Here is a 26,170-nt window from a genome sequence, read left to right on the forward strand (position 1 = left end):
AGCAGTCAGAAAATTCAAGGAACTTTTAAAAAAATGTTTGGGGTCATGAAGTTATCAACATGTGTAATGTTTCTTTTGACTAGCCATTACCTCACCAAGATTTTTATGTGGCAATTGTATATATTGCTTTATAGAAATACAAAGGACAGGTAAATTAGTTATGGCACAGTAATTGTGTTGCTTAATTCCTTACTATTGGAACACTACCATACTCTTGCTTTGATATCACTTGACTATAGGCACACCATGGTTTGTAGAGCAGCATCCAAATCATAGATTCCAAGGCCAGAAGGGATAATTGTGATCATGTAGTGTGATCTGCTGCATCACACAGGCCATAGAACTTCCCTCAAATAATTCCTAGAGCATCTCTTTCAGAAAAACATCCAATTTGATTTACAAATGGTCAGGGATGGAGAATCCACCATGAACCTTGGTAAATTGTTCCAGTAGTTAATTATTCTCACTATTAAAAATTTACATCTTATTTAGAGTCTGAATTTGGCTAGCTTCAACTTCCAGACATGGAACACATTATACCTTTCTTAGCTAGACTGAGTCATCCATTATTATATATTTGTTCCCCATGTAGATATTTATAGACTGTAATCAAGTCACCCCTTAACCTTTGCTTTGTTAAGCTAAATAGATTGAGTTCTGTGTCTACTATGATAAAGCATGTTTTCTAATTCTTTTTAATCATTCTTGTGGTTCTTCGCTGAACTCACCCCAATTTCTCAACTAATTTCAGGAATTATTCTGATATACTCTGAGTTCCCCAAATCTCCATTTCCATTTAAATGCACTTGCTGATTAAGGTGGATTGTCATAATATTTGCATGCTATTAGTTACTTAAGATGCCCATCCACCAAGTGTTATGAAGATAGTTCAGTAGTTTGAGCATTGGCCTGCTAAACCCAGGGTTATGAGTTCAATCCTTGAGGGGGCCACTTAGGAATCTGGGGCAAAATCAGTACTTGGTCCTGCTAGTTAAGGCAGGGGGCTGGACTGAATGACCTTTGGGGGGGGGTCCCTTCCAGTTCTAGGAGATAGGTGTATCTCCATTATTTATTTAAACTGACAATATAAATGGTACTATCACAAATATATTCAGCTAGCTAAGAAACTGCCTCTACATTCCATGTGTTACCACCAGGGTTATGATGACTGATGCAGGTTCTCTAGGTAACAAGCCCCTGGCTTAACGGGGAGGTCCAATGGTATTGATTAGTTTTGATCACTCTGTTTTCCAAGGTTTTTCCTGAAAATACTGGTTGAGATCTATAAGATGCTATGGCTGGGAAGGCTAAGTTATGATAGGTTGATTAAATGACTGGCATATTTGGGAAGATGGGGATCAGTTTTGGCAAGGATGGGTAAGTCTTTATTATGAATACTGACCCTTTAGTTTTTTAATATATCAAAATATTTGAAAAAGTGCCTGGGATATGTTGGTTTTAAATTAAATATATGTAAACGAATAGTAACTATTGACTCACTGTGCATATATTACTTTTATACGGGCCTATGACAATATGGCTATTCCAAACACTGTTTCATTAAATTGGTAGCTGCCTGTATCACCTTTGCTCTAACAGTGAAAGACAACACAAGAGTTGAACTTGAAAACTCAAGACAATTGTGTTTTAAAATGAACGTATATTTATAGTTTTCAAAATGTGATCCTAAAATTGTCCTCCTATTTGGGGCTGGCAGTCAATTGCAAGCACATATAACTGGGAAGGCAAACAACAGTATTTAGATTACAACTATCTTATTACATATGTAAATCAGGTAGTTAACCATCTAAATGCTTTAATGTGGCAGGAATTTACTGTGTGTATAAAGCTAAAGGCTGAAGTACCCTTCATACTTTTGGTCCTTAAAATGTATATGCATTTGTTAAATATATGGAACCTTAATGCTTCACACACTAAGGGCAAATATCAGGGTTCTCCGTGTTCTACCACTGAAAAGTTAAAGATAAATTCATTTGTCTTCAGTTTCTCCTAACTTCCTCTTCTCCATTAGTAGTTTTTTTTCTACTATCTTCCTCCCTTTCTGTCACAATCACACAGGCCTTCTTACTCGACCTCAAACCCATCACTTAGTGGCAAGAACATCTTGCCCTCTTTCGAGAGCACTGGTGACCTCACACTTCCCACCTGATTGCCCTTCCTACAAGTTCACCCATGGCGCCTACCTCATTTCTGTCTCACTTCTGGCCTTCTGCCTCCTCAATATTGATTTCTGGCTTTAGCTGCTAGTGAGGTAACTCTGTCAGGAGGACTAGAAAAGCAAGCTGAGCTGGGCTGGGACTTGAGCCACTGAAAGCTCCTGGTCATCTGCTCCACAAGTGTTTAAAAATCCTTCTTTCTTCCCTCCCTATCAGCACAGAGCACTTAAAAAAATTAGCCAATGCCCAGTTTTCAGCCTCCTAGAAATGAGTCAGCTGACTCATGGTTGAACAGCATACATTATTTAAAAATAAATTATAAGCATTATAAAGAATTATTTGGGGAGAAGGGAGACAACTGTAGCTGCTATTACTCTAAAGTGATAAACTAGCCATTATAAACTAGATATCAAAATTCCACCTCGAGTAGATATTAATTAATGAGTCGCTAATGTCCAAATGCTGAAAGAGACTAACTCCGGATTGGCCACAATCTGGTCATTAAAGAGTGGTAATTAATGACAGATTGCACACAGTGCTAACCAACAAAACAAATTAAAACCTGCTCCTCTCCTTTCACAAACATTGAAACAAACAATTCTGAAATAACGGCAGCTTTCAAAGAATAGTTCCAGCTATTCAGAAGCACCTCAGCTAATGAGTGTATAGAAAAGAATTTATCTGAAGAAGAAGAAAGAGAAGCTAAACAGCCTTTCAGGCACATGAAACCAGCTCAGAGAAATCTCTGAGATGTGGCAGCAGCTACTTAAGAAGAAAATTCAGCTGAAAATAATGTACAAACAGCTCAGTTCACAATCTTAGTAATGTAATTTTTTTTCTCCTGCCATTTACTGCACAGATCATGATGAGTGTTGAAGGCTGAAATGAAAATTCCTCTAGCTGGTCATTATATGTAGGATCATGACCTTAAAAACATATATTATTGCTTACTTTCTAAGGTAGCCACTGTAATATCAGTTCTGATTAATTAATATAGCATCTTTGAGATGCCATGTGTACAGGGATTCTGTTGTAATTCACCATTAATATATTAAACCAATATTTTAAAATGTTACTAAATTTCTTAAAATACTATGTTGAAAAAAAATCAGACAAACAGAATAAGAGTTAATTTTAAACAGCCAAATATAACATTTTAAATGATATTTTAATAGACTGTTATTGAGTAGTAACACTTCAGAGTTGAATAAAACTGTATTATTTCTAACTAGCTTGCTCGCAAGTAATACAACCATTCCTGCTAAAAGGTTTGCAGACAAACTTTTATTTTGCAGAAATATTTTGGATAAATATTGTAAGCTCTCGAACAAAGGATGGTTGTCAGGTTCTTAGTATGTAATCGAAAATGGTAATGTTCTATGTAGTGCTTTAGTTTTATAATAAGTCACTGTGATAAGGTTAACACTTCAACACACAACACCATATAAATAAGAATACCCAAAGATGAAAATTACTTTGCTTATGTTGCTGTATTAGAATTTTATTTGCTAAAGGGTAAAAACAGATTTGCAAAATTCACAGTCAACTTAAAACAATAGTTTTAAACCTTTTATTCCGAGCCCTGACTGCCTTCAGGAGGGAGAGAACATCTGGTTATTTAAGGAACACAATATGTTCACATTTTCGATGACTTTTATTTCTAATTGGGTTTTTTAATTTTTTTTTTATTTGAACAACTCTAGTTAGAACTATGTTTTTAATCACTTTACATTCTTCTGACTGCTCTCTCTCAACATCTCTACTTGTTCATCTAACAGTATTTGCTTTGAAAATTCACAGCACTACCCAACAGTGGTGATATGAAAAAAAATGGAAAAAATTAGGTACTTTTGTGGTATTCTATTCAGAGACACACCTACAATTAATTCCTTTGGGTATATTAAAAGAACAATTCCTACTATTGCTCCAGTTTCTCACTTCACACACACACACTTTTACATATAAAGTCAGTTTTCACACAACTTTCTATTCTGAAAAAGCCTAAATAGATAGAAATCCCATCGGTAGATATAATTGAGAAGAATTACTGCTTACTGAAGAATTGAAAATTCGGAATAAGCATCTGGCTAAGCGAGTTCCCAGTGTAGCCCTGAGTGGGGTCAACAACACAGATTTCAAATTTCAAGTCTGAATTCCAGATTTTCTTACCAACTGGGGATAATCAAATGCACTTTGGGCACTATGTAGGCCCAAATGTGGCTCTGTAAATATGAAATCTTCTATGCTTCCCCTCAGAAGCAGTTGCATTAACTTGTTGGCTATTACAGAGCTGTATGCTCTGTTTCCAGGACACTTCCAGGCTCTTCCACTAATGACAGTTATCAATTTCAGTCTACAAAAAGTGAGAGGGCCATCAGGCCAAAACCTTACCAACAATCCTCAACAAGACAACAGAGGAAGTACGTGGCATTGATACCAGGAGGTATAAAGAAATGCAATGAAGAAAAAGCAAATTCAGATTGACTACAGAATCATAGATCCAGAGCTGGAAAAGCCACATTAGTTAGGTCCATCTACTCCATTCCCCAGAGGCTATGGCAAGATTGTTCCCCACATAATATTTTCTACAGTTTTGTCTAGACCGCAAGAAAAACTCCTCAAGAGTGAGATTATTTGGCATTTAGCTATCTTTCAAGGATAACTTCCCAAAGAAATACATATTACACTGCTTTCAAGCTGAAACCCTGCTCCTTCCACTACACTTCTGAACTTAACTGTCTGTCCAGTTGAGATTTCAAGCTCTGACGGATAGAGACCAGGTCTCCCTTACATGTTTACAAGACACTGAGCGCACTTGCTATGTGAAACAAGTCATACTGGACCATGAACAACTGCCCATAGAGTACAGTGGAAGCTCCATGGAACGGCACAATTAAAATCATAGAAAGCCTCAGACGAAACTTTACAGGGAACCTGCCCTAGCTCACGGGAGGCAAATTGCATTTAACCTAATATGCCGGGGTCCCCAACGCGGTGTGCCCGCGTCCTGGTCAGCGGTTGAGCATCTGCCAAAATGTTGCTGACGCCTCTTGATGACACCGCTTGCCACTGACAAGCGGTGTCATTGAGAGGCGTCGCCGTAGAAATTCAGCGGCATTTCGGTGGATGCTCGACCGCCGCCACAGTCCTTTGTCTGGCACCCGCCAGACAAAAAGGTTGGGGACCACTGTAATATGCCTTCTGCATCTAATGTTCCTAATGGGAAGTGCACAGGAAAGCCTTAAGGGGTAGAGAAGTCAGCAAGTACTGAATGTGCTAGTCATAGCTTCCAGGTTACACTACTCTGTAGAGCCTTCTAGCCTCTCTTTGCCTCTCCCCTCAGGGAGAAAAGAAGAATCGAACTATTGTTACACCTGCAGCAGAGAGGACATTTTAATTCTCCCACGTGTACTAGCACACAGCCCCATACAGACTTCTGGAGTTTCTGTGACCCAAAAGGCTGCAGATATAGATGCATACATCCTTGCGTAACAACCACAGAACTCCTTTCTTTTCATTCGTTTCTTTCAATCCATGGCAATTATGATGGACTTATACAATATTTAATATGTAAGTCTTCCACAGCACAGAATTCAAACCACTACTAACGAATCCCAACTCATTTAGAAACTGGGTTTAACTCACATGTGCTTAAGGACACAGAGATGAACCTTTAAGTTTGTCTAGGGAAAATAAGGAACAGGTAAAGGGAGTATATATCCCCTCTCTCATGAGTCATTTTGCAGTCTTAAAACCAGCAAGCCAATGTCATCTGAGAGGCTATTAAGCCCTTCTTAGGGCTCTTCATTCTCTCACATTGTTGAGGACTGCAAAATGACTCAACTTTCTGGAGGTCTTAGGGCCTTGAACATTGTTGATAAGAATGCTGTCGCTTGGCTTCACCGGATTGCACATATCAAAATAATAATAATCCATCATCATCACCACCTCTGGGAAGATCTGCTTTCTAACTTCCAGAGTTTTGTTCAAGTAGACAAGCACAGCCATACAGTGGATGTGAAGGCACTTTTCATTTGTGTTTGTGAGGACAGACAAAAAAAGGAGGATCACTTTGTGACAAGTATTGGGGGAAATCATCTTGCGTAGAAAAAGGGGAATGGTCTTAATTATCCTTATCCGCATGGTAATACAATTAGGGATGAAAGGCTCATTTTCATGCAGGCTCTTCTCACTGAACAGAAGACTACTTGAAAGGTAAGGTAAGAAATATGTCCAGACCTCTCTTAGGCTATTTCTACACTTACAGCGGCATGAAGAGTACATACACTGCATGCCCCCCTAGCATGGGTATAAAGAGCAGTGTAGACAGTGAGGCACGATTAGGCACAGTTTAGACGGTGAGTAAAGACAATGCCAGAATCTTAAGGTCTACACCTTACATAGCTCTCTACATACTCAAGTAGTGCCTCCCATGTCTACACTACTATTTTTAGCAGCGTAGGGTCACGTTGCTTCCCCACTGCCGGAGCCTTCCTACACAGCAAGGAAAGTTTCAGCAGAGGGGAAAGGCTCTGGCATCTCCCCGCTGTTGGAGTCTTTCCCTGCTGCTTCCCCTTGCCAGATCCTTTCACTGTGACATGGAGCTAAACACTGCAGGATGGACACAGCCTGCTTTTCACTCCAACGCAGAGCTACATGCACCCTACAAAAGCATGCATTAGGATGTATAGCATGAAACTGAAGTCTCATGAGGCTCAGAATGGGTGGACCTTGTCTTTAGCTTGTCAGCTTCCATCTGCTGGAGACAGGAAAACAATTGAGCAAGAAGTCAGGGAGTGGGAGGTTGGCCCCATCTGCTAGTAGGAAGATCTATACACACATTGCCTGAGCTGACACACAGGGCAGTTTGAGAATTTTTAATCATTATTAAATTAGTCTCATGTACCAACATATTCTTTTTGCTGAATTAAACGTGCCAGATTCAGTTTGATGGCTTAGCACAATTTCTTCCCCCTCCCCTCAACATCTTCCCTTTAAAAATATTTCTGCTTTGTTTTGAAAAGAGAAGGCAAGTATGTAAATGCTGAATAGTTTGATTTCACAGTCTGCTGCCTAAATCTTAAAAAAAAACAAACTTAATATTACAAACTTTCTTAAGCGTCAGGGAGATGACGGATTTTATTTCTTATCTTGAAAGAAATCTATGCACAAGAGGAATGAGGCAAGCAGCTGTGAGGACACAGATTTCTGCAGAAAACTGACACAGAAACAAGGAGACAATTTTTCTTAATCTATAAAAGAATACATGTCAGAATCGAATGACATTTTGCAGAAGACAGTCACCAACTGATAAAAGTGCAGAAATTCTTCTATTCAGAGGTGACTTGAAGGAAGCTATCTTAGACTGTCCATTGGCAACCTAGTGATGTGACATGCTCAGACAATCCTAAAGCTCGCAGCACAGCTTCTGAGAACTGCTAAGGATCCAGATACTGAGAAGACTGTCATCCACAGCATTAAATCAAATACTTTATTTTAAATATAAGGTTAGCTCTAAAGCTGCAGTGTTCTTTTTTTTTTAAAACCCGTAGATCAGTAATTTTACTGATGTCAGAAACATTACATTAGTAAAACAAGAACACACTTTAACAAGTGTAAATAAAATCTGCGTGAAACTTTGAAGAGTACAAGTGGATCTCATTTTTAATTAAAAAATGACATTCTACTACATTTGGATGCTACTGACCCCCTAGGCGCAGCTATAGTTAGCTTGCAGAATTAATATATCACATGTATAAAAGTCTACTAGGAAATTGTGCTAAGACAGTTTACGTTACCCTACACTTTAAATATAAATATATTTTACCATAGCCCTGTAGGTATACTTTGGCATGTGGTCCTCTGTGAAGAATATGAACTACTGACTAGTATGAACTACTAACAAGTGGGGAAAACCTTTACTGGGTAGTTATTTGACTTTCTGGAGCTGTTTGCTTAGCACAAGGGCAGAAGATGAAGATGACCACTTAAAACCTGGAGGAACCATAATCTAATTTCACCAGACAATTCTCCCCATGAGTAGTCAATAAGTAAGAATGTCCCCGTTTCCCTTCCCTTCCCTGCCCCCCTCCTCCCCCAATGCAGAATACTGTGTCTCATTTTGTAGCACTTGGAATATTTTATTAAAGAGGTTTATTTCCAGTACTGGTAATATTTAGCAATGAGTATCTTACCTTTGGATCTCTGAGAAACAGTGCTCTTAGGATGAGTGAGTGTACATCTCCTATAGGTGGATAATGCATCAGAAGTCCCAAACAGGTCTGATAATTACTTGAGATCACTAAAAAATAAAAATTAATAAAAATAAAAAGAGGGGAATATACACACACATGTTTTGGTCTTCTAAAGGAAACATTTTTTACTACACACCAGTCATGGGCAGATTTAGCAGCACGTTCTCATGATGAGTACAAACAGACCCTCTGAACTCAAGTTTTGCTTAACACAAGGAAGAGGTTACAGAATCAAGCCTTATGTGTTGTGTGGGCTCGACCCTGTGCCCATGGACGTCAATGTTAAAGTTCCCATTGACTTCAGCGGGGCACCCCGAGATTTACGATGCAATTAGTTATGTTCTCTTTCATGAAGAAACACTTTCCCCTACAACTATTTTTTACTAAAATACTCTGTATGCTCTTCAAATAGATATTATTAAACAATCATCTATCACTTTTTGTTCTCTTTAGATTAATTAAAATTCTATTTTTGATAAGACCTCATTTAACATTAGCCTGTGTAATATTTGGATCTCTGCTGTTCATGCTCCTACATTTACCTGTTGGAGAATCCCAGAGAAATGCCTGAAAATCTTGAACAGCCAAGGATTCTGAATTCTTGCTTTTACTTTTAAATACTTTTAACATACCTCTTAGAATTTTGTGACTTGAACAGACTTTTCTCTGCCTGAAGTTCATCTCCCATTGTAAAGAGATGTGAACATTTCCATTCTAAGCTAAGTACACCTTGTAGGTGTTTGCTTGCTCTCTTTTTTGGCAAATCAACCTAATTATGAGTGCAATTATTAAACACATCTTTTCAGGCAGGTCTATGTAAACTACTTCATTTCTTTTGCTCTATTTAAATTCAGGCAATCCATCTGCTACAGCTGTCAAAGCAGTGCCTATTAATGATGCTTATGCTGTGCACCATACAGACTGCCTCCAACAATATTAACTGTAAATAAATTGTAAAGAAACTTTACTGTTTTGAGAACAGTCAGAATCCTAAGTGAGAAAATATCCTTGCAGAACATACAAAGTTATTCTGATACAATAAAAAAGCCAAAATAAATTATTGTTTTGTGACCATGCAGACTTACCATCTGATTTTTTTTCTTTCATGTGAGTAAACCTCATTTCCTCCTGTACCCCTCCCTCCCCCCAAATGAATTATGGGGAAAAGATGCAGGACTGGGCAAAATGAATAATTATAATCTGTGTAGGGAACCACTTTATCATCTTCATTTCCGTTGCTGATCCGACAGCTTGTAATTTCATACATCTGCTTTCATTTGTAAAGCACTCACTTATCCTACTCATCCTTTATCTGTTCTGCCTGTTCTTTTTCAATCCTTTTGTTTTTCTTGTTCACATTCAGATACCTGTTTTTTCTTCTTGAAGTCACAAAGCTAGCATAAAGAACACAAGTACAATAGTCTCAGGCAGAGTTCTTTCAGCCGAGTATAATGCAACTACCACATATTATATAATCAATCAAATTATCATCTTTAAATCAGATTTAAACACACTGTACAGCAGTTATGATTAGGATACTTTTTATTTTATTAGAGGAAATAAAAATGCTGAAAATGGATACTAAATTCTAAATGCTTCTATAAAGTATAGACATTTAACTAAAGTATTTCCATTTTAACATGCCAGCCAGTCTTCTATTTTGTAATTTAAAAGGTATTAAATATCTTCTCTCTCTCTTTTTCTTTCTTGGGGACTTGGAGATAAATTTTTATGCTCCTTTTCCCCCCTCAGTTTTTGTTTGTTTGTTTGTTTTTTAAGGAGAAAATGAGTAAATTGAAAAAAACCCCCAAATTTATTTAAATGATGAAGATTTAAACACTGATAAAACTGGTATTTCTAACTATAAGAGAATTACAGTAAAGCTTTAAATTTCATTGGAAGCATTATAAAAAAAAAGGAAGCTAAATTTCAAAATCAAACCTTATCTCAAGGGAAGAATAAAGCTCAACTCACTGAGACAAAACTTTCTCCAAAGGCAGCCTGAGACTGTGGAATGAAATCTCCCAGGAACTAAGGACCGTCACAGACCTCACTTATTTCTACACCAAGTATAAGGCACATTTCTCTGACCTTGCCTTCTCTAATGTAAGCGCATAGAAATAGGTACATTTGGGTCTTCAACACAAAAACCCTACCAAAAGACAGTTCACTGCACATGCTTCTTCCTCTGGGGAAAGGATGAGAGAACAAACAACACATGACAGATGTGCACTATTGCAAGGTGCTTAGACATTACTGTGATGAGAGCCATATAAAAACTGATCTAGAATAGAATAGAAAGGTAGGCTCTTCAGCAGTATAAATACTTTTCATGTATATAGTATAGGGCCTGTCATACATGGATCTGGAAGTGCCTTTGTCATTCATCCCCCACCCTACACTCACTCACATCCTCTCCTTGGTCATTAGGCTCTCCCCTTGTACTCAATTGTCTCCAGTCTTTTGCGAGACATCTTTATGGGAGAGACCATCTCTGCCCGGGCCTCGTCTGACCAAGACTCGGAATAAAAAGTTAGGTTGCTGAAATTTCCTTCAGCTCCTCTCCTTAGAGAGACTGATGGGTTCACATTTCTTTGAGGCCAAGTATGTGAGTAAGCCTATACAACTGTGGTCTTCTTAAAAAAGATTTATTAAAAGTAGAGAGAAAATGATATTGAAACAAAAGAAATGGTTTGCCTAGCAAACCTCATCTGAAAACTTTGTAAATCCCACTGAGGCATATTCCCCTTAATTTACAAGCAGAAGAAAAGAACCTCTTACATACCTACAAATCTAGTCCCTCTGTGATAATTCCCTGGTCAACCTGACAGCCTCTCCCTCCTGTCCAGAGAAATATCACCATATTTCTTACCTGCTCTGCTTATCAAGACCAAGCCATTAGAATTCATTATCATATCAGGGTAGGTGATAGTAACTTTTCCATAAAAAAGAGTTTGATCAGGAGTAACATTGGGAGGAAATGCCGAAGTCCATGTCCCCATTACAAGAACTATCCAATTTCCATCTCAGCTGGTCATTGTGGTAGCATGGATTTACTTTTTTTCAAAACCCTCTTATCAATTTGCCTTTGCCATGAAATATACATCATTAACAGACTTCAGGCGAACTGTAATATCAACTAAGATCTGCCAATGAGGCACAGTAAAAAAGTACTCTAATAAGCGTTTAAAAGAAGGGTTAACAGAGAAGGATTATGTGACTTCCCTGAGACCACACAGCAAACCAATGGGATAGCCAGAAATAAAACCTAGGAGTTTGGTCTCACAATCCTCTTATTTACCCACTAAACAACACTACCGCCTATGGAGAGTTTCTTGGGAAACTGAAGTAGCAGTCAAATAAAATAACATTTCAAAGGCAAAAGCAAGAAAGATAAAATCATGCAAAGAAAAGAAGTATGAAGTGAAACTCTGCCAAATATGGAACAGGTTAAAATCTAAACACAATAGTAGAAATACACTATACTTTTGTCTGGACAATGACTGCAAACTTTCCTCAGGGAAAAAAATTTCAAATTCAGTAGATAGGAAAAAAGTAAAAACAAGAATTGATCCTATCTTCTTTTGTGAAAAATAAGTTGAAATAGTTTTTAAGGAGACTTGCAAAGTTTTGAATGCCTCTAATACCCACCAGAAAGTAACAGAAATAAACCTAGTGTATTGTGGAAAAGCTAACTTTTCTCAAGGATAAAAATAAGTACTGAAAAAGAAGGGTCTCCTCAATACGGAGGAAAGTATATAGTATATTGTAATATAGAAGCTTTGTTCCAGAAAGGAGAAACAGCTAATTCAGAGATAATCTTGCTTCCTGGTTCCTCTAATTCTCTGTGCTACTACACATGAGAGGATGGCATATCCCAGATGAGGGAAAAATCTAGAAATGTCTGTGACAAGTGGTAGAAAGGACAGTCTTAGGGATAACCAAGCACAGTAGCATGCTATGGCACTTGTACGGTCTTTTGAAATATAATGAAAGACATCCAGAAAGATGGCCTGGCAGATATTTGCCACAGGCTTTTTTTTTGGCTGTTCTGTCCAGGAGGGAGCTAACCCTCTAGTTGAGAGGGCAGCTACAGGAAAAAGAAAAGGAAAGATTTTTCCTTATGGTAAATATTTCTCTGATGCACAAAATAACCCATCATGACCATTTTTGGATATTGGGAAATCCAGTATTAGTACTTGGAATAAGCAATTTGTTAGCCTTTCTGTAATGGTTGGTCCTTGTACTGAATTGTTTTCATTATATGATACAATTTGTCAAACAAAGCTGCAACTGTACATAATCTTAAAGTTATAAAGAGTGGCTATTACTTTTATCACTTCCAGTCTAATTCAAATGAGCTCCTTCAGAACAGATTTTTTTAAAAGCTTCCTACTTTATAGCCCAATCGAACTCCCTTTGACTTAGAGAAAATCACCTGGGAAGTCGGCATAAAAAGGCAAGGACGATCCACCTTGGGCGAAGAGTTGAACATTGTTGAAAAAATTTGGGGAGGCAGATAAGAATTCAATGCAGTGAAATAAATAAAGTTTAACTCACGCTATAAAACTTTTTCTTATCTGGATTTTGTCTGAACTAGCAGCATTGGTTTGACTAGTAAATGACTTTAAACATAACGCCTGCAAGTTTTAATTTCATCTGTTTTCCTATTCAGTTTAGTTTAAAGGACAGCATTCATTTGAAAGCAGGATTCTGGGACAAAGAGCAAAAGTTTCTGCAGGACATCATTATATGTGTGAGACAAGAATTCGCTAGCCTACGAACTGGAAATATTTTTACATATTTACGACTGCTTGCAAAATATGTTTGCATTTTCCTGAAAGGGCAAATTTACTTGTGTTTACATATTTTACAGCCTTCCCAAGCATGCTGAATAGGAGATGCAAAATGCAAAATTAGATAACAATTAGATAAGCTGTAGAAAGAATTGCAACCTGTATCCTAAATATTAAACAAGGAGAGAAAGAAAGTTTTCCAATGATCAGTACCTGAAAAAAGCAAAAAGAGAAAAACTGCCAGATGTTGAGCATTCTTCAGCATGAGAAAATATAGATAATATTAAACTGTCAGAGATGGTTTTTGTTGTGTGGTTTATGGCTTCTGGAAATTCTGTTCACTATGGAATGCAGCATCTTGTCTTTATGAAAACTGCCTTATTTGAGTGATAGTGATCTGTCTCAATGGCTCCAGAGGAAAGTAGACACACCGTCCTCTAAACACTTTGATGGTTTCTGTGATGTTCTTTATCTCTTTAGCAGCCTTTTTATAGAACCAGCTGGAACCTTCTGAAAGACATACTAAACCTCATCTACAAGAAAGAGAGCCTTGATTAATTTAACTTGGCAGACCTTCTGTAGGTAGTTGTATCAGAATAAATACAGGTTAACAATTCTGCGTTGTCTGGACACACTGTTAGTTGTGTTTCAAAGCATACAGGCCTTCCTGACAAAGAGGTAACACCAGATGCACATCTCTTTCCTTCTGAGAAAAAGTTTTCACCAGGGCTATTAAATCTGACTCACAAACATGTTTGTGTATGAATTTCCTTTGGTTGTGCATCAGGGCTTTTCATCAACATACCTATTAGAGTAACAGTAGTGACACTGGATGCTCTAGAACAGGGGTCGGCAACCTACAGCACGTGAGCCAATTTTTGATGGCATGCGGCACCAGGCTGAGCCGCTCAGCCTGCCACCACTCTGGGGTTTCCACCACCGGCTCCTGTCAGCCGGGGTCCCACCACTGGTCCCACTTAGTGCCTGCTGCTGGCCTGGGTGAAGGACAGGTGTGCTGTGAGCAAGACACGAGAAGTCATTCTTCTGCTCTACTCTGCGCTGGTTAGACCTCAACTGGAGTATTGTGTCCAGTTCTGGGCACCGCATTTCAAGAAGGATGTGGAGAAACTGGAGAGGGTCCAGAGAAGAGCAACAAGAATGATTAAAAAGGTCTTGAGAACATGACCTATGAAGGAAGGCTGAAAGAATTGGGTTTGATTAGTTTGGAAAAGAGAAGACTGAGAGGGGACATGATAGCAGTTTTCAGGTATCTAAAAGGATGTCATCAGGAGGAGGGAGAAAACTTGTTCACCTCAGCCTCTAAGGATAGAACAAGAAGCAATGGGCTTAAACTTCAGCAAGGGAGGTTTAGGCTGGACATTAGGAAAAAGTTCCTAACTGTCAGAGTGGTTAAACACTGGAATAAATTGCCTAGGGAGGCTGTGGAATCTCCATCTCTGGAGATATTTAAGAGTAGGTTGGATAAATGTCTATCAGGGATGGTCTAGACAGTATTTGGTCCTGCCATGATGGCAGGGGACTGGACTCGATGACCTCTCGAGGTCCCTTCCAGTCCTAGAATCTATGAAAAACCCCAGGCTGGCAGAAGGCTGAGACTCCGGCTGGCACGAGCCAGCAGCCGGAACCCCAGAGCAGCGGCAGGCTGAGACTCTATGAGGTTCCGGCTGCTGGCCCATTGCCAGCAGGGGTCCCCGCTCCCGGTCCCACTCAGTGCCTGCGGCTGGCCTGGGTGAAGGAACCCCAGGCTGGCAGTGGGCTGAGAACCTTGCTGGCAGGAGCCAGCGGCCAGAGCCCCAGAGGGACGGCAGGCTGAGCTGCTCAGTCGCTGCTCTGGGGTTCTGGCTGCTGGCCCTTTGCCAACCAGGGTCCCCACAGCAGCCCCACTCACCTTGTTTCCAGTTGGAGTTCCAGCGCAGGCCCCCTCCCAGACATGGTCCAGGCCTCCGGTCCTGCTTAGCCCTACCAGCTGCCAGTTCCACTCATCTCAGCTGCCAATCTGAGGTTCCAGCCGCTAACCTCCTGCCAGCCGGTTAACAACTGATCACTCAGAAGCCTGTGTGCAGCTTAAAGTATACAAATACATGCTAGACACTGGAAAATTCAGCAAGGAAAAGCAAGGGCAAGGATCACACAAAACTGATAAGATGTGCATTTTAATTTAATTTTAAATAAAGTTTCTAAAACATTGTGAAAACATTGTTTACTTTACATATAGCAGTAGTTTGGTTATATAATATCTAGACTTATATAGAGACCTTTTAAAAAATGTTTTAGCTCAGCCTGTCCGACAATAAGCAGACATGAGGCATAACTAAGTACACCTCTATCTCAGTATAACTCAACCTGATATAACACGAATTTGGATATAAAGCGGTAAAGCAGTGCTCCGGGGTGGGGAGGGGAGAGCTGCCACTCTGGTGGATCAAAGCAAGTTGGCTATAACGCAGTTTCACCTATAACGCAGTAAGATTTTTTGGCTCCCAAGGACAACGTTATATCGAGGTAGAGGTTTATATATGCCATTTTATATGGGAATGTTGAGTCCCACAGAACTGTATTCTCTCTCTTTTTTATGCACTCCAACTTCCCTTCACTGTGCTAGGGACAGCTGTATTGACTGGTGCAGGGATTACTTTGTACCAGTTTGCCACAGATCACACTGTGATATAAGGAGAGGTGCATCTGCTCTCAAAGGGATCGTGGACCACTCATTTGTGTGTGTTGTATAAGTAAAGCAACACAATAGTCTATTCTTGCTATGGGTATTCAGAGAAATCTGGTAGCATACTTGATATCAGTGCACTACAGGTCAGAGATACATAATGTTCCAGAGGGAATCCTTCGCACAAAGGTCAACAGGTAGTGACATCTAGGAACTCTGGGGCAGTCAAGAATAGGGGAGATGATGCTCATTCAGTCTGCTCTAAATGTGACTTTTGCCTTAGTGAGGACAAGGTCTGACAGTTTCTCCTGCTATATCCTTATGCTGCATCCCCAAAGTGCTCCATCTGGAAGGACAGAGTGCTATGATGTCTGTCAAGGCAAGCTGGGAGATCACTCCAAGAAGGTAGGATTAAAGTTGCAGGGCAGTAGTAGGGGCACAGTTAAGGAGACACCAGCATTTCCATTTTAATAGAGGTGAAAAGAGGTCTAAAAAATTCTGTCTTTGGGGTTAGAGCACCGTTTTTCAATGTCCTCATAGTTTCTGCACTACTTGATTATTTTATAGCAGTTTGTGGGGAAAATATTATCTGGGGTTTGTTATTTTAGAATGCTGAAATTTGTTTTCTGTGTTTATTTTTCAAGATAAATTACTGTTTTGACTGATCACAGAATCCTGGCATCACAGTCAATGTCAATCTGTCCTTCAAACAGAGTTTTCCATTATGGATACTTTCCTGATGCTCAGCAACCACTTTGACCATGCTGAATGGGATGAGAGGTACTGCTACTTGCTTTGGTTTGGTCACATTCAATCCAATTGGTTCAGAAAATGGGTGAGGAGAATATGGCATGACTACATTACCTTAATGTTGCTGTGGACTAGTGTCCTTCATCTTCCTTCTATTTAATTAATGTTATTTTCCTTGATGATACTTCTAAAGCAGAATTGGAGTATGCATGTGGATTTTGGAGAACTCTGATGTATTGACTCTTAAACCAGAAATTTTGTTCACAGGGCAAAATTTCCAGAAGCAAGTTCTGCAGAACGCATCCAGAGAGCAACTAACATGTACAAAACACATTCTCAGAAAGCAGCCACAGGTAGGATGCACATGGTGCTGCTCAGGTTCAAGTAGCCATCTTACTTAGCATACCAACTTATTCTGATATCCGGCTATCTGCAAACACTCGAGCTTTCAACGAGCCTTAGTCCTGCTACATATGTGCAAGCATCTTGACCCTAGCCACATTGTAGGTCCAAATTTTACCCTGGATAATTTTTAAAATAATGCTTCTTCGAAAGGAATAATGGGTGCACGGCACTCGCTGAGATCTATTCTGAGTTGTTGGGTAAAAAGCAAGCTAGAGTTTGATCCTCAGAAGAGTGCAAAGAGAAGTTAAAAGAACTATAAAATTTTGATTATTTTTTTTTTGTTTTGTTTTTTAAAGAGGGGGCTGTAACTCATGAACCATTGGATTAAACAATCTCAGATTTGGACAACTATCATGGATTTCCATGAGGCACAGCAAATTTCAAGAGAATCCAAGTAAAATATGTGGGTTTTAGAGCACTTAGACAAATGGGCTGCTAAATAGTAAACTAGTCTCCATCTTAACTATGGCTGAGTTATAGAATTAGGGGCAGTTCACATCTTTCAGTACTATTGTTTCAGTCTGTAGCCCATCTCAGGCAATTTATACTCAGCTAACATTCTGAAGGTTTTCTTAGCAACCAGAAGGACTAGATCTTAACATACTGGAGAACAAAATGGCAGTATCAGAAAAGCCACCTGTTTGATTAACTTAATGAACCAGCTCAATCCCACTGATTATCTCAAGAAGTCAGTTAAATGGTCTCCCTTTGTATCTAGTTATTTTAAATTGTATGGAATGTTCAACTCATATGAGTCTGTAACATGAATGCATACTAAAGATCTTTATAAACGCTGTGCGGAAAAACTGATGTGGGTGCACACAAAAGGTCTAATTTTCCAACAGTTCAGTGTTTGTAACATCTCGAAGATCAGGCTCTGGATAGTTGGAAATAAATAAACATTTGACAGAAGAGTGACTCTTCTCTATTAGGGATTGATGAACCACAGAACTTGTAAAAATATAATATGTGAGGAATAAGACACTCCAAAATAAGAACAAAATGTAACAAAATTTGAAGATAAATAAAATAATATAAAGAGAAGGAAGTATAGTTGGGTACATTCTGACTGTTAACAATATGCAAGATTAGTGAATCCTTGGGACACTAGACAAATGTCGGGATAAAGAAAGTCCGGGTTCAGAATCATCTGATGTTATAAGGTTTTCATGATGATCACCGCCAACCGTAAATGGAATGGACACCATATTTGCCTAGGACAACAGATGGCTAATTAAGAAAATGAAACCTTTGTTTTTCCAAAACTTGGTCAGGATCTTTCCTATCGCTGGTGATGGGGCATCTATTGCAGTCTTGATGAACACTGGTCATTCTGTGCTCACAGAAATATGAAATAGATCTTTCCCTGGTGCTCCTCCATTAAAGAAAGATCCAGTTTCCCTCGACCCAGCAACCATTCATGGGCAGAGGCAGGGGTCTGTAGATTAACTGTGCCTGTCTGTGATCAAGTTTTAATTTCTTGCCAGCCAAGTGATGCCTAGTAGTGTAATGTCTGACGTTGCCTAGTCCTCAGACTTTTAGGCCAGAAGGGACCATCATGATCATCTAGTCTGACCTCCTGCATCCAGATGGAGTCCCAACACAGGAATGGCGATACTGATTTTCCCTTCTATTTTACATAATAATTTTTCGTATAGAATAGCCATTTAGTTGAAATAAATATAACTTCCTGAACATCTTGTTGTATAACAGATATCACAAAAATACTAAGTAAACTTTTCAGAGCCGGGACTGTGGCTCGTTTACTTCTGCAAAGTATCCAGCACACTTTTGGGCATGCAATAATAATAATAATGGACATATCTGGTTTTAAAGCTGAAACAAATCGTACAAATGGAAAAGCAGTCATTTTGCCGATTCAGCTAGTATCAAATGCTGATGTACTGACAATGGACTCACATCAGACAAATATGCAAAACATTAGCAGCCTATCTGTTTTTTTTCCTTGAAAGAAAAGACATTTCACTGCTGTATTTTCTGATTTATTTTTTTCTGAAATACAAAAATATGCAGTGGTACTACAGTTGCACATTTATGCAGTGAAACAAAACCCATGAAATAAATGTCCTCAAACCTCCTTTCTGAACTCATCAGCTATTGCTCATAGAGACGATATATTTCCATGCTCTAACACAGGGGTCATGAACTTTCAGAAATGGTGTGCCAACGTTTTTAGAAGGTCTCTCTCTCTAAGTCTATAATATATAACTCAACTATTGTTGTATGTAAAGTAAATAAATGAAGCTGCTTAAACATTTTAAAAACCTTAAAATTAAATTAAAATGCAGAGCCCCCCAGACCGGTGACCAGGACGCAGGCACAGCGTGAGTGCCACTGAAAATCAGCTCACGAGCATTAGGTTGCCTCCCCCACCCTGACATAAGAAAAGGCTATGTGCATACTTCAGATCCAAGATTTAACAGATAGGAAAATACCTTTGATGTTGTGCATGAATCTTTCCACAAAATGGCAGATAATTTATGACCACAAAAATGCATTAAGCCTTGATCTTGAAATTGGACATTAACTGTGGGCTCTGTCAGCCTGTGCAGACTCTCATGGACTGATGGGGCTTTGCATGTTTACAGAGGTGCATCTGTGCAGGGCAGGTTTTAGAATCGGAACTTCATGAACATGCTTAAATATCCGTAATCTTCTGAATGATCATGTCATTACAACCACATTTTTCATAGGTAATATATGTAAACAATCTAAATTTTTTGCTTCATATCTAGTCTATTTTTAAAATACAGAATAAAATTATAGCAGAAATAGAGTTTTTGGAAGCCATGCTCTTGAGAACAAGAAAACGGAATACTGTATGTATGGCAGCGAGAACAAAAAACAAACAAGGAATATTTTAAAAAATCTAACATGCACGGTATTTAAGGGCAACTTTATACATGAAAATCTTGTCATTACTACAGCTTTATCATAGGTTGTGGTTGGCTTTGCAATCATTCAGTTTGTCTTAGAACATCTAATATTAACTCTCATTGTTTAAAATTTATAGAGTTTTAAATTTCAAACTTTCCAGTCCATTCATTTAAAGGATGAGTAATTACTATTGAGTATTTTTAATTAAAGCAAAACAAGACCCTAACAAATTAATACTACAAATGGAAGTTTTTCCACAATATTTGCTTTAAAAAATTTCAGAACAGAACTTAGTATCACAAGACTTCTAAAATGTTTTGTTTTCTCCTCAAAGCTCAGTTACTAGCAATGATAAAAAAAATTGCTGAAAACTGTAAAAGCATACTGAGTATTGATCCACAGACACACTTTCTCTCTAAAGTCAAGAAATATGAAAAGCCTCCATACCTATTTTGAGTCTGGGTTTGACAGTATATTCTGTACTTATGTCTGGCTACATTGCTGTACCACCCTCATAAGCTTAAAAATGTCTACATGAGTTTAAGTTATTTATTTTTATATTTATGTTTCCTTAAACAGTGAAGGTGCTCTGCCATGAATTGCAAATACAGTATATCTGGCTTTGGCAAACTAGCTCCCATTTGTAAAAGCTACTTATAGTGGCTGTACTAGTCATGGGAACTGAAAAGTAAAAGAGGAGCTTGATATGCTGATCCCATACTGATTCTCAGAACACTATTTCAGTTCATAGCTACTTCATACCAGTGCTTGTGTCTAAGTCTGCAAGAAACCAAAAGTTTAGGGAATGCTCATGTGTGCATTTTCCCACACCATCCTTTTTTAGAGGGTAACATAATAAATAAAATATTGATTTTTTAAAAAATCTGTTACTATACGTTTTACACTACATTTTTCCAACAAAATTTTCAAGACTAGTTCTGCTTAATGCATCTGAACAACAGTCAGATTTACTTTTAAAGACCATCATGGCTTTGAATAAGGTCATTCTCAAACAGAAACAGGCATTTTAAAACTGCTACAATGAGTTCAGTGGCAGCATCATCATGAGGAATCTAAGGTCCCTATTCTGCTAGTGCTTATACACGATTAACTTTATGTACATAAATAGTCCCACAACAGTCAGTGGAACTAGGGCATGTATAAAGCACATGCTTCAGAATCTGTAGGATTGGACTCTAAAATAGCAGGCACAGATGTGTTTGGAACTGTGTCCCCTAGATCTTGTTGGACCTAAAGTACTGATATAAACTAATGGCAATGGGCATGTGTAAAATTTTCACAAGTGCGCTATAAAATTTGTATAGTGTTATTGTAGTTGTGTCCGTCCCTAAATCTGAGAGGCACAAGACGGGTGAGGTAATATCTTACACTAAACCAACTTCTGTTGGTAAGAGAGAGACGCTGTTGATCAACACAGAGCTTGAAAGTATCTTTTTCTCTCACCAGAAGTAGTAAGTTAGTCCAACAGAAGATATTACCTCACCCACGTTGTCTCTATAATAAAAAGTGATACATATTTTACGACATAAATACATCTCATTATGGAAAGATGTGATTCGTATTGTCCTTTTAAAAAAACCAGTATCTTACACTTGTAATGACTAGAAATATGTTCTCGTTTATAAATAAGAGCTCCTTAATTAATCATTTAGTGTCTTTTCCCCCCATTCACAAAGATAGAAGTTAAGGATAGAGTGTTAACTTTAACTTTTGATGTTCTTACTTGTCCCAGCCTAACATTCAGATGTATCTACTGCACACCATTAACACAATAAAGATTTCACCATTGAGCAAATCTCAGAGGTGCATGTTAAAATAATTTTAAGTCATTTGTTATTTAAATAATATACTCCCATAGAATAAACATAACATATATGTGATTTTATCTCCATATGTAAATTTCCTTAAATATATATGTTAGAAAATTATGATTAAATGATCACTGCCTTTAACATTCTCTATTCCTCGTATGAATGAGAACAGCATAAAGATATTTCCACAAAGGGAGACATTTTCTGTATGTCAGCTTTGTCAGAAGATGGAGCTCTTCACATATCTGTATAACTCTGCTTTATATATGCAACTCACAACCCTGTATAAAAAAGAACAATATTCGGAAAACAAATCTTGGTTTTAACGCCAACATTCAATGTCTTTCATGAATATATCAGACCACATTTGGTAACAAGGGGCTCCTACTGTAGTTAGCATTTTAAGTAATTTTCAATTACACAAAACACTTTCAAAATGAAATTCAGAAATTTCTGATGCTCTCCACCCTTTTTCTTTTAAAAAATTTGGATTGCACTTTAAAAAAAAAAGATCATAAGATAATTGATACTTACAGGCATCTCTAATATACAACAACATGGCTACAAAAATGTAGTCAACTAAATCCAGGGTGATGCTGTCAGCAAATAAAGCATCCCAGACAACAAGAAGGTCCTGGAGTGGGAATTCTCGTCCAAACAGGAGCCTTACCCATCGCCTAGAAAAAATATGTTGATATATATTCAGTAGAAATAATTACAAATATTACTAAGTCAACATATTTATCATAAAATCAGACATGATCTGAAACAATGTATGGAATTTTAAAAAGCATTAAGTTATTTGACAATCTTTTTATTAAGAATTTTATTTTGGGAAGTGCTGTTCTATATCCTAACACAGTTATAGGAGGAAATACATTAAGGACTTCAAAAGTTTCAATTGACTAAAATGTTATTGTACGTGCGGGACACAGTGGAGAAATTGTATACCAGTCTGCATATTATCATCTAGTACATTTAAATTAATATTGATTTAAAAAGAGGGTGAGAAAATATCATTAAAGTAGGTCTGGAAGAGCTAAGCAGCAGGATGAAGCCAGTGGTTCATTTAAACCTCCAAAAAGTCCAGATATATGAAGCAGGAATCATTATGGATTGGATTGGAGTTACCAGAAAGGGACCTCTTCCCTTTATGAAACTACACTGTTTGCAGGTATGTAAAAAATATGTTATATACACCATTTTGATTATGTATGTATACTTCAATTTTAATAAAATTTAGAGACATTTCTACAAGTAGAATCCCATTCCATGCTGTATATACATGTGTTTTCATATTTACCAAAATGTGGAGATCTATCTAGATTACATGCAGTATTTGGTCAACACTGATAGTGCAGAGTGAGCATTGCAGTGTTAACTAAGAACTCATCACTCTGTGGTTTCAGGCAAGTCAGCCTCTGTATATCTTAGTTTTCACATCATAAAATAGGTTGCTAGTATTATTATTCCTATCTCACAGGTCTGTAGCAAGGATTAACATTTTACAGCTGTTTGAAAAATATAAAATGTTACTCAAATGGCACGTAATAGTAGTATTACATTTAAAGTGGTTTCATACTGGGCTTATAAGGAAATAATTATATTCTTAACTGGTATATATACTTTATTTACCATAAAATCTTTTAGTCAATGGAAAGTGAAAAGAGAGATTTATTATAATTTTCCTCTAAGCAAATTAAGCCACTTTTTAAAGCTGGCAGCTTATGTAAGAAAAATGGAACTAAAAGGCAGCTAGAATTCACAACTAGACTAAACTTACTTCCAAGAGTTGCCATTTGACAATCTTTGTACCTTATCTCACTGGAATTATAAAGTAACAAATTTTTTTGGGGGAGGCCTTGTACCAGAAGTTCATTTCTACACAAATGTGAGCCAATGATCAATCAATTACAAATTTAGGAAAACTTAATTGTTGCATGAATCTGTGCCCAGTAAAAGAAGCTCATGTTATGAATCAGATTCCATTCACTTCTCAAAACTTTCATTCCAATTTTTTTTTCCTTTAGTGGAACTGTATATGTATGAGTGCTAACCCACTGTACAGTAATAAACCTTTGTTGAAGACAGAATTTGCAGAACTCTAAGCAGATTTTTTTCCCCCCATAAGGAACATTACAGTTTTAAAACCAAAATATTTAAACTTTGCATATAAAATTATCTTACATCTGTGCTCTTCTGTCAATCTGTTATTTGTTAATATAAAAATTAATATAACTGTTTACTTTATAATGTTCAATGTTCTTCTCTCCACTAAAATCAAATGTGCGCTGCCTCCCCTATTTCTACTACTTTCTGTAAATCCTATCTTTAAGGCTGGGTGTTGCAACAAAACAGAGCCACTGTTTTAACTCAAAGCAAGGCTAATCTAGCACATTTAATGTTCTGTATAAGGTGTTTTACCATATAGTGGCACATTACCCTACAGTGCCTAGTCTACAGGAAACTATTATCCGATGGTGACACAAACATTACCCCAACTCTGCATGAAGCCTATTACTTGCAGTAACAAACCCTCCCACCCTTAAACCCACAACTTTCATGTTGCACAAGCTGTTAGGAGTGAAAGCTCAGCTATGCTTGAAGCATTTGAGCAGACTTTGCTCACAACCTACTGAAATCTAATTCGGGAGGTTTGATAAAACTCTAATACACTTCAAGGGAAAATATACACTATGGTGTAATAGGATTTGTTATTAGACTTATTAGAAATCTCTTTTGCTTCTTTACTACTTCATTATGCAGTGTTAATCATTTGTGGATGCAGGTTTATTCTGCTCAAGCAGAAATTATTCCTTTTATTCTGTTTTTATATTTTCTCCTGGGAAAGTTAAATCTCAGTCTCCAGAGATATCATGTTTCAGAGTTATAGAGTGCAGAAGAACAACTGGACTCCTTTAGCAACCATGATACTACCATTATTTGAACCCCTTTGTCCTAATGGGAGCAAACAATTCACACCACTGTAAATGCATGCATAGTGACTTCTCTTCTTCTGTAACATTTAGCTCATAGCATCTGTAACCCAAGGATCCTATCACCTATGAACCATGTTGCCATATGACATGATTTCCATGAGCCTTTACATTTATAAAAAGGGACATTTAGTTTAATGAATCAAGTTTTACATTGGAGCGTTTTCTTCAAAATTTACATGCTTCTATGGATCTTACAAATATTTACAGAGAATTTAAGTTGCACTTAATGATAGCATTGGACAAGATAACCGCTTTTCCTCTTTGCTGGTTGGCTATGGTTTAATTATTAGTCTGTCTTGTTAATCTTGCTTTATATCTGTTACATTGTCACAACGGTGTACCTTTTATCCCCTGCAATAATACAATAATTCATATTTTACCAGACCTACTTAACAATTAAGTTCTACAAAAACAAAAAGTCCAGAATTTTTAAAGCACCAATAAACCATCCAAGAGTACTACTATTTACCTCTGGAATACCTAACCCTAGCTTCTACTTATGATTCCCATATAATTAAACCACAGCTCTCAAGAGATCAGTAATTACTTGCAAGAGATAATGATTCATTAATGGCCATACAGAATAGAACAAACCAAAGGACATCAATTCTCTGGTATATCTATTAATTATCGGAATGACCCAGTCTTTACCAGATTTAAATAAAGATCGCCACCATTTTGATTAAGATTAACTGGACAATTCTATAAGCAGTATCATTTAGAAGCCATATACTTTATTTTAGCTATTGATTTGGCATTTAGGTTTTATCTGTATATGTGTCTTCCTTCTTCATTAAGAGCAATGAAATCTTTAAAAATTACTGACCTGAACTACATAAGCCTTAAGACTTGGGATAGGAAAGTAGAAGTAACGTAACAGAATGGGAGTAGTTATGATGGAGAGCTAGTGCAGCACAATGGAAGACACTGGAGCAAAACAGATGAACACACATAGATGGGAAGCCATGTTTGTAAGAAGGGTGTAGCATAACTTCAAACATGGACCACAAACACAGAGACTACTCTTCAGGCATTTTGAAATTAGTTGGATGGGGCTAAATCATGAATCCAGAAATAGTCACTGAAAGTTCTAAGAACACTGAATCCCCAAACTAAGAGCTAAAGGTGATTTTCTTAAACCAAGACTCTGACTTTTGAGTGAAATGTAGGCCCCATCGCTACAGGCTATGTACAAGCTGACTGACTCCTCCTCAATGAGACAAATATAAAAGAGTCCCCTTACATTAGCCTGCACTAATAAGACCAGATGTATTTCAGACAATTATGACTTCTTTGGAAGGGAGGTTTGAAGCAGTGATCATGCTGCTAAATAATCTCACAGGGAATTGACAAGACTTAATATTGCATTACACATG

At 37.7% G+C, this 26,170-nt stretch overlaps 1 protein-coding gene across 4 annotated transcripts in view; it reads right to left on the bottom strand.

The window, feature by feature from the left end:
- TBC1D5 (TBC1 domain family member 5) overlaps positions 1–26,170 on the bottom strand; it is a 518,872-nt gene that overhangs the window by 130,095 nt on the left and 362,607 nt on the right. For all 4 annotated transcript variants that reach the window (XM_030550915.1, XM_030550913.1, XM_030550914.1 and 1 more), the window contains 2 exons: positions 22,330–22,472; positions 8,372–8,478 (listed from right to left, as the gene is read on the bottom strand). In XM_030550915.1, the coding sequence (XP_030406775.1) occupies positions 8,372–8,478; positions 22,330–22,472 (250 nt within the window). The remainder of the gene's footprint in view (positions 1–8,371; positions 8,479–22,329; positions 22,473–26,170) is intronic.

The sequence above is a fragment of the Gopherus evgoodei genome, chromosome 2 (genome assembly GCF_007399415.2).
Source record: "Gopherus evgoodei ecotype Sinaloan lineage chromosome 2, rGopEvg1_v1.p, whole genome shotgun sequence".
In the NCBI taxonomy this organism is placed as follows: Eukaryota; Metazoa; Chordata; order Testudines; family Testudinidae; genus Gopherus; species Gopherus evgoodei.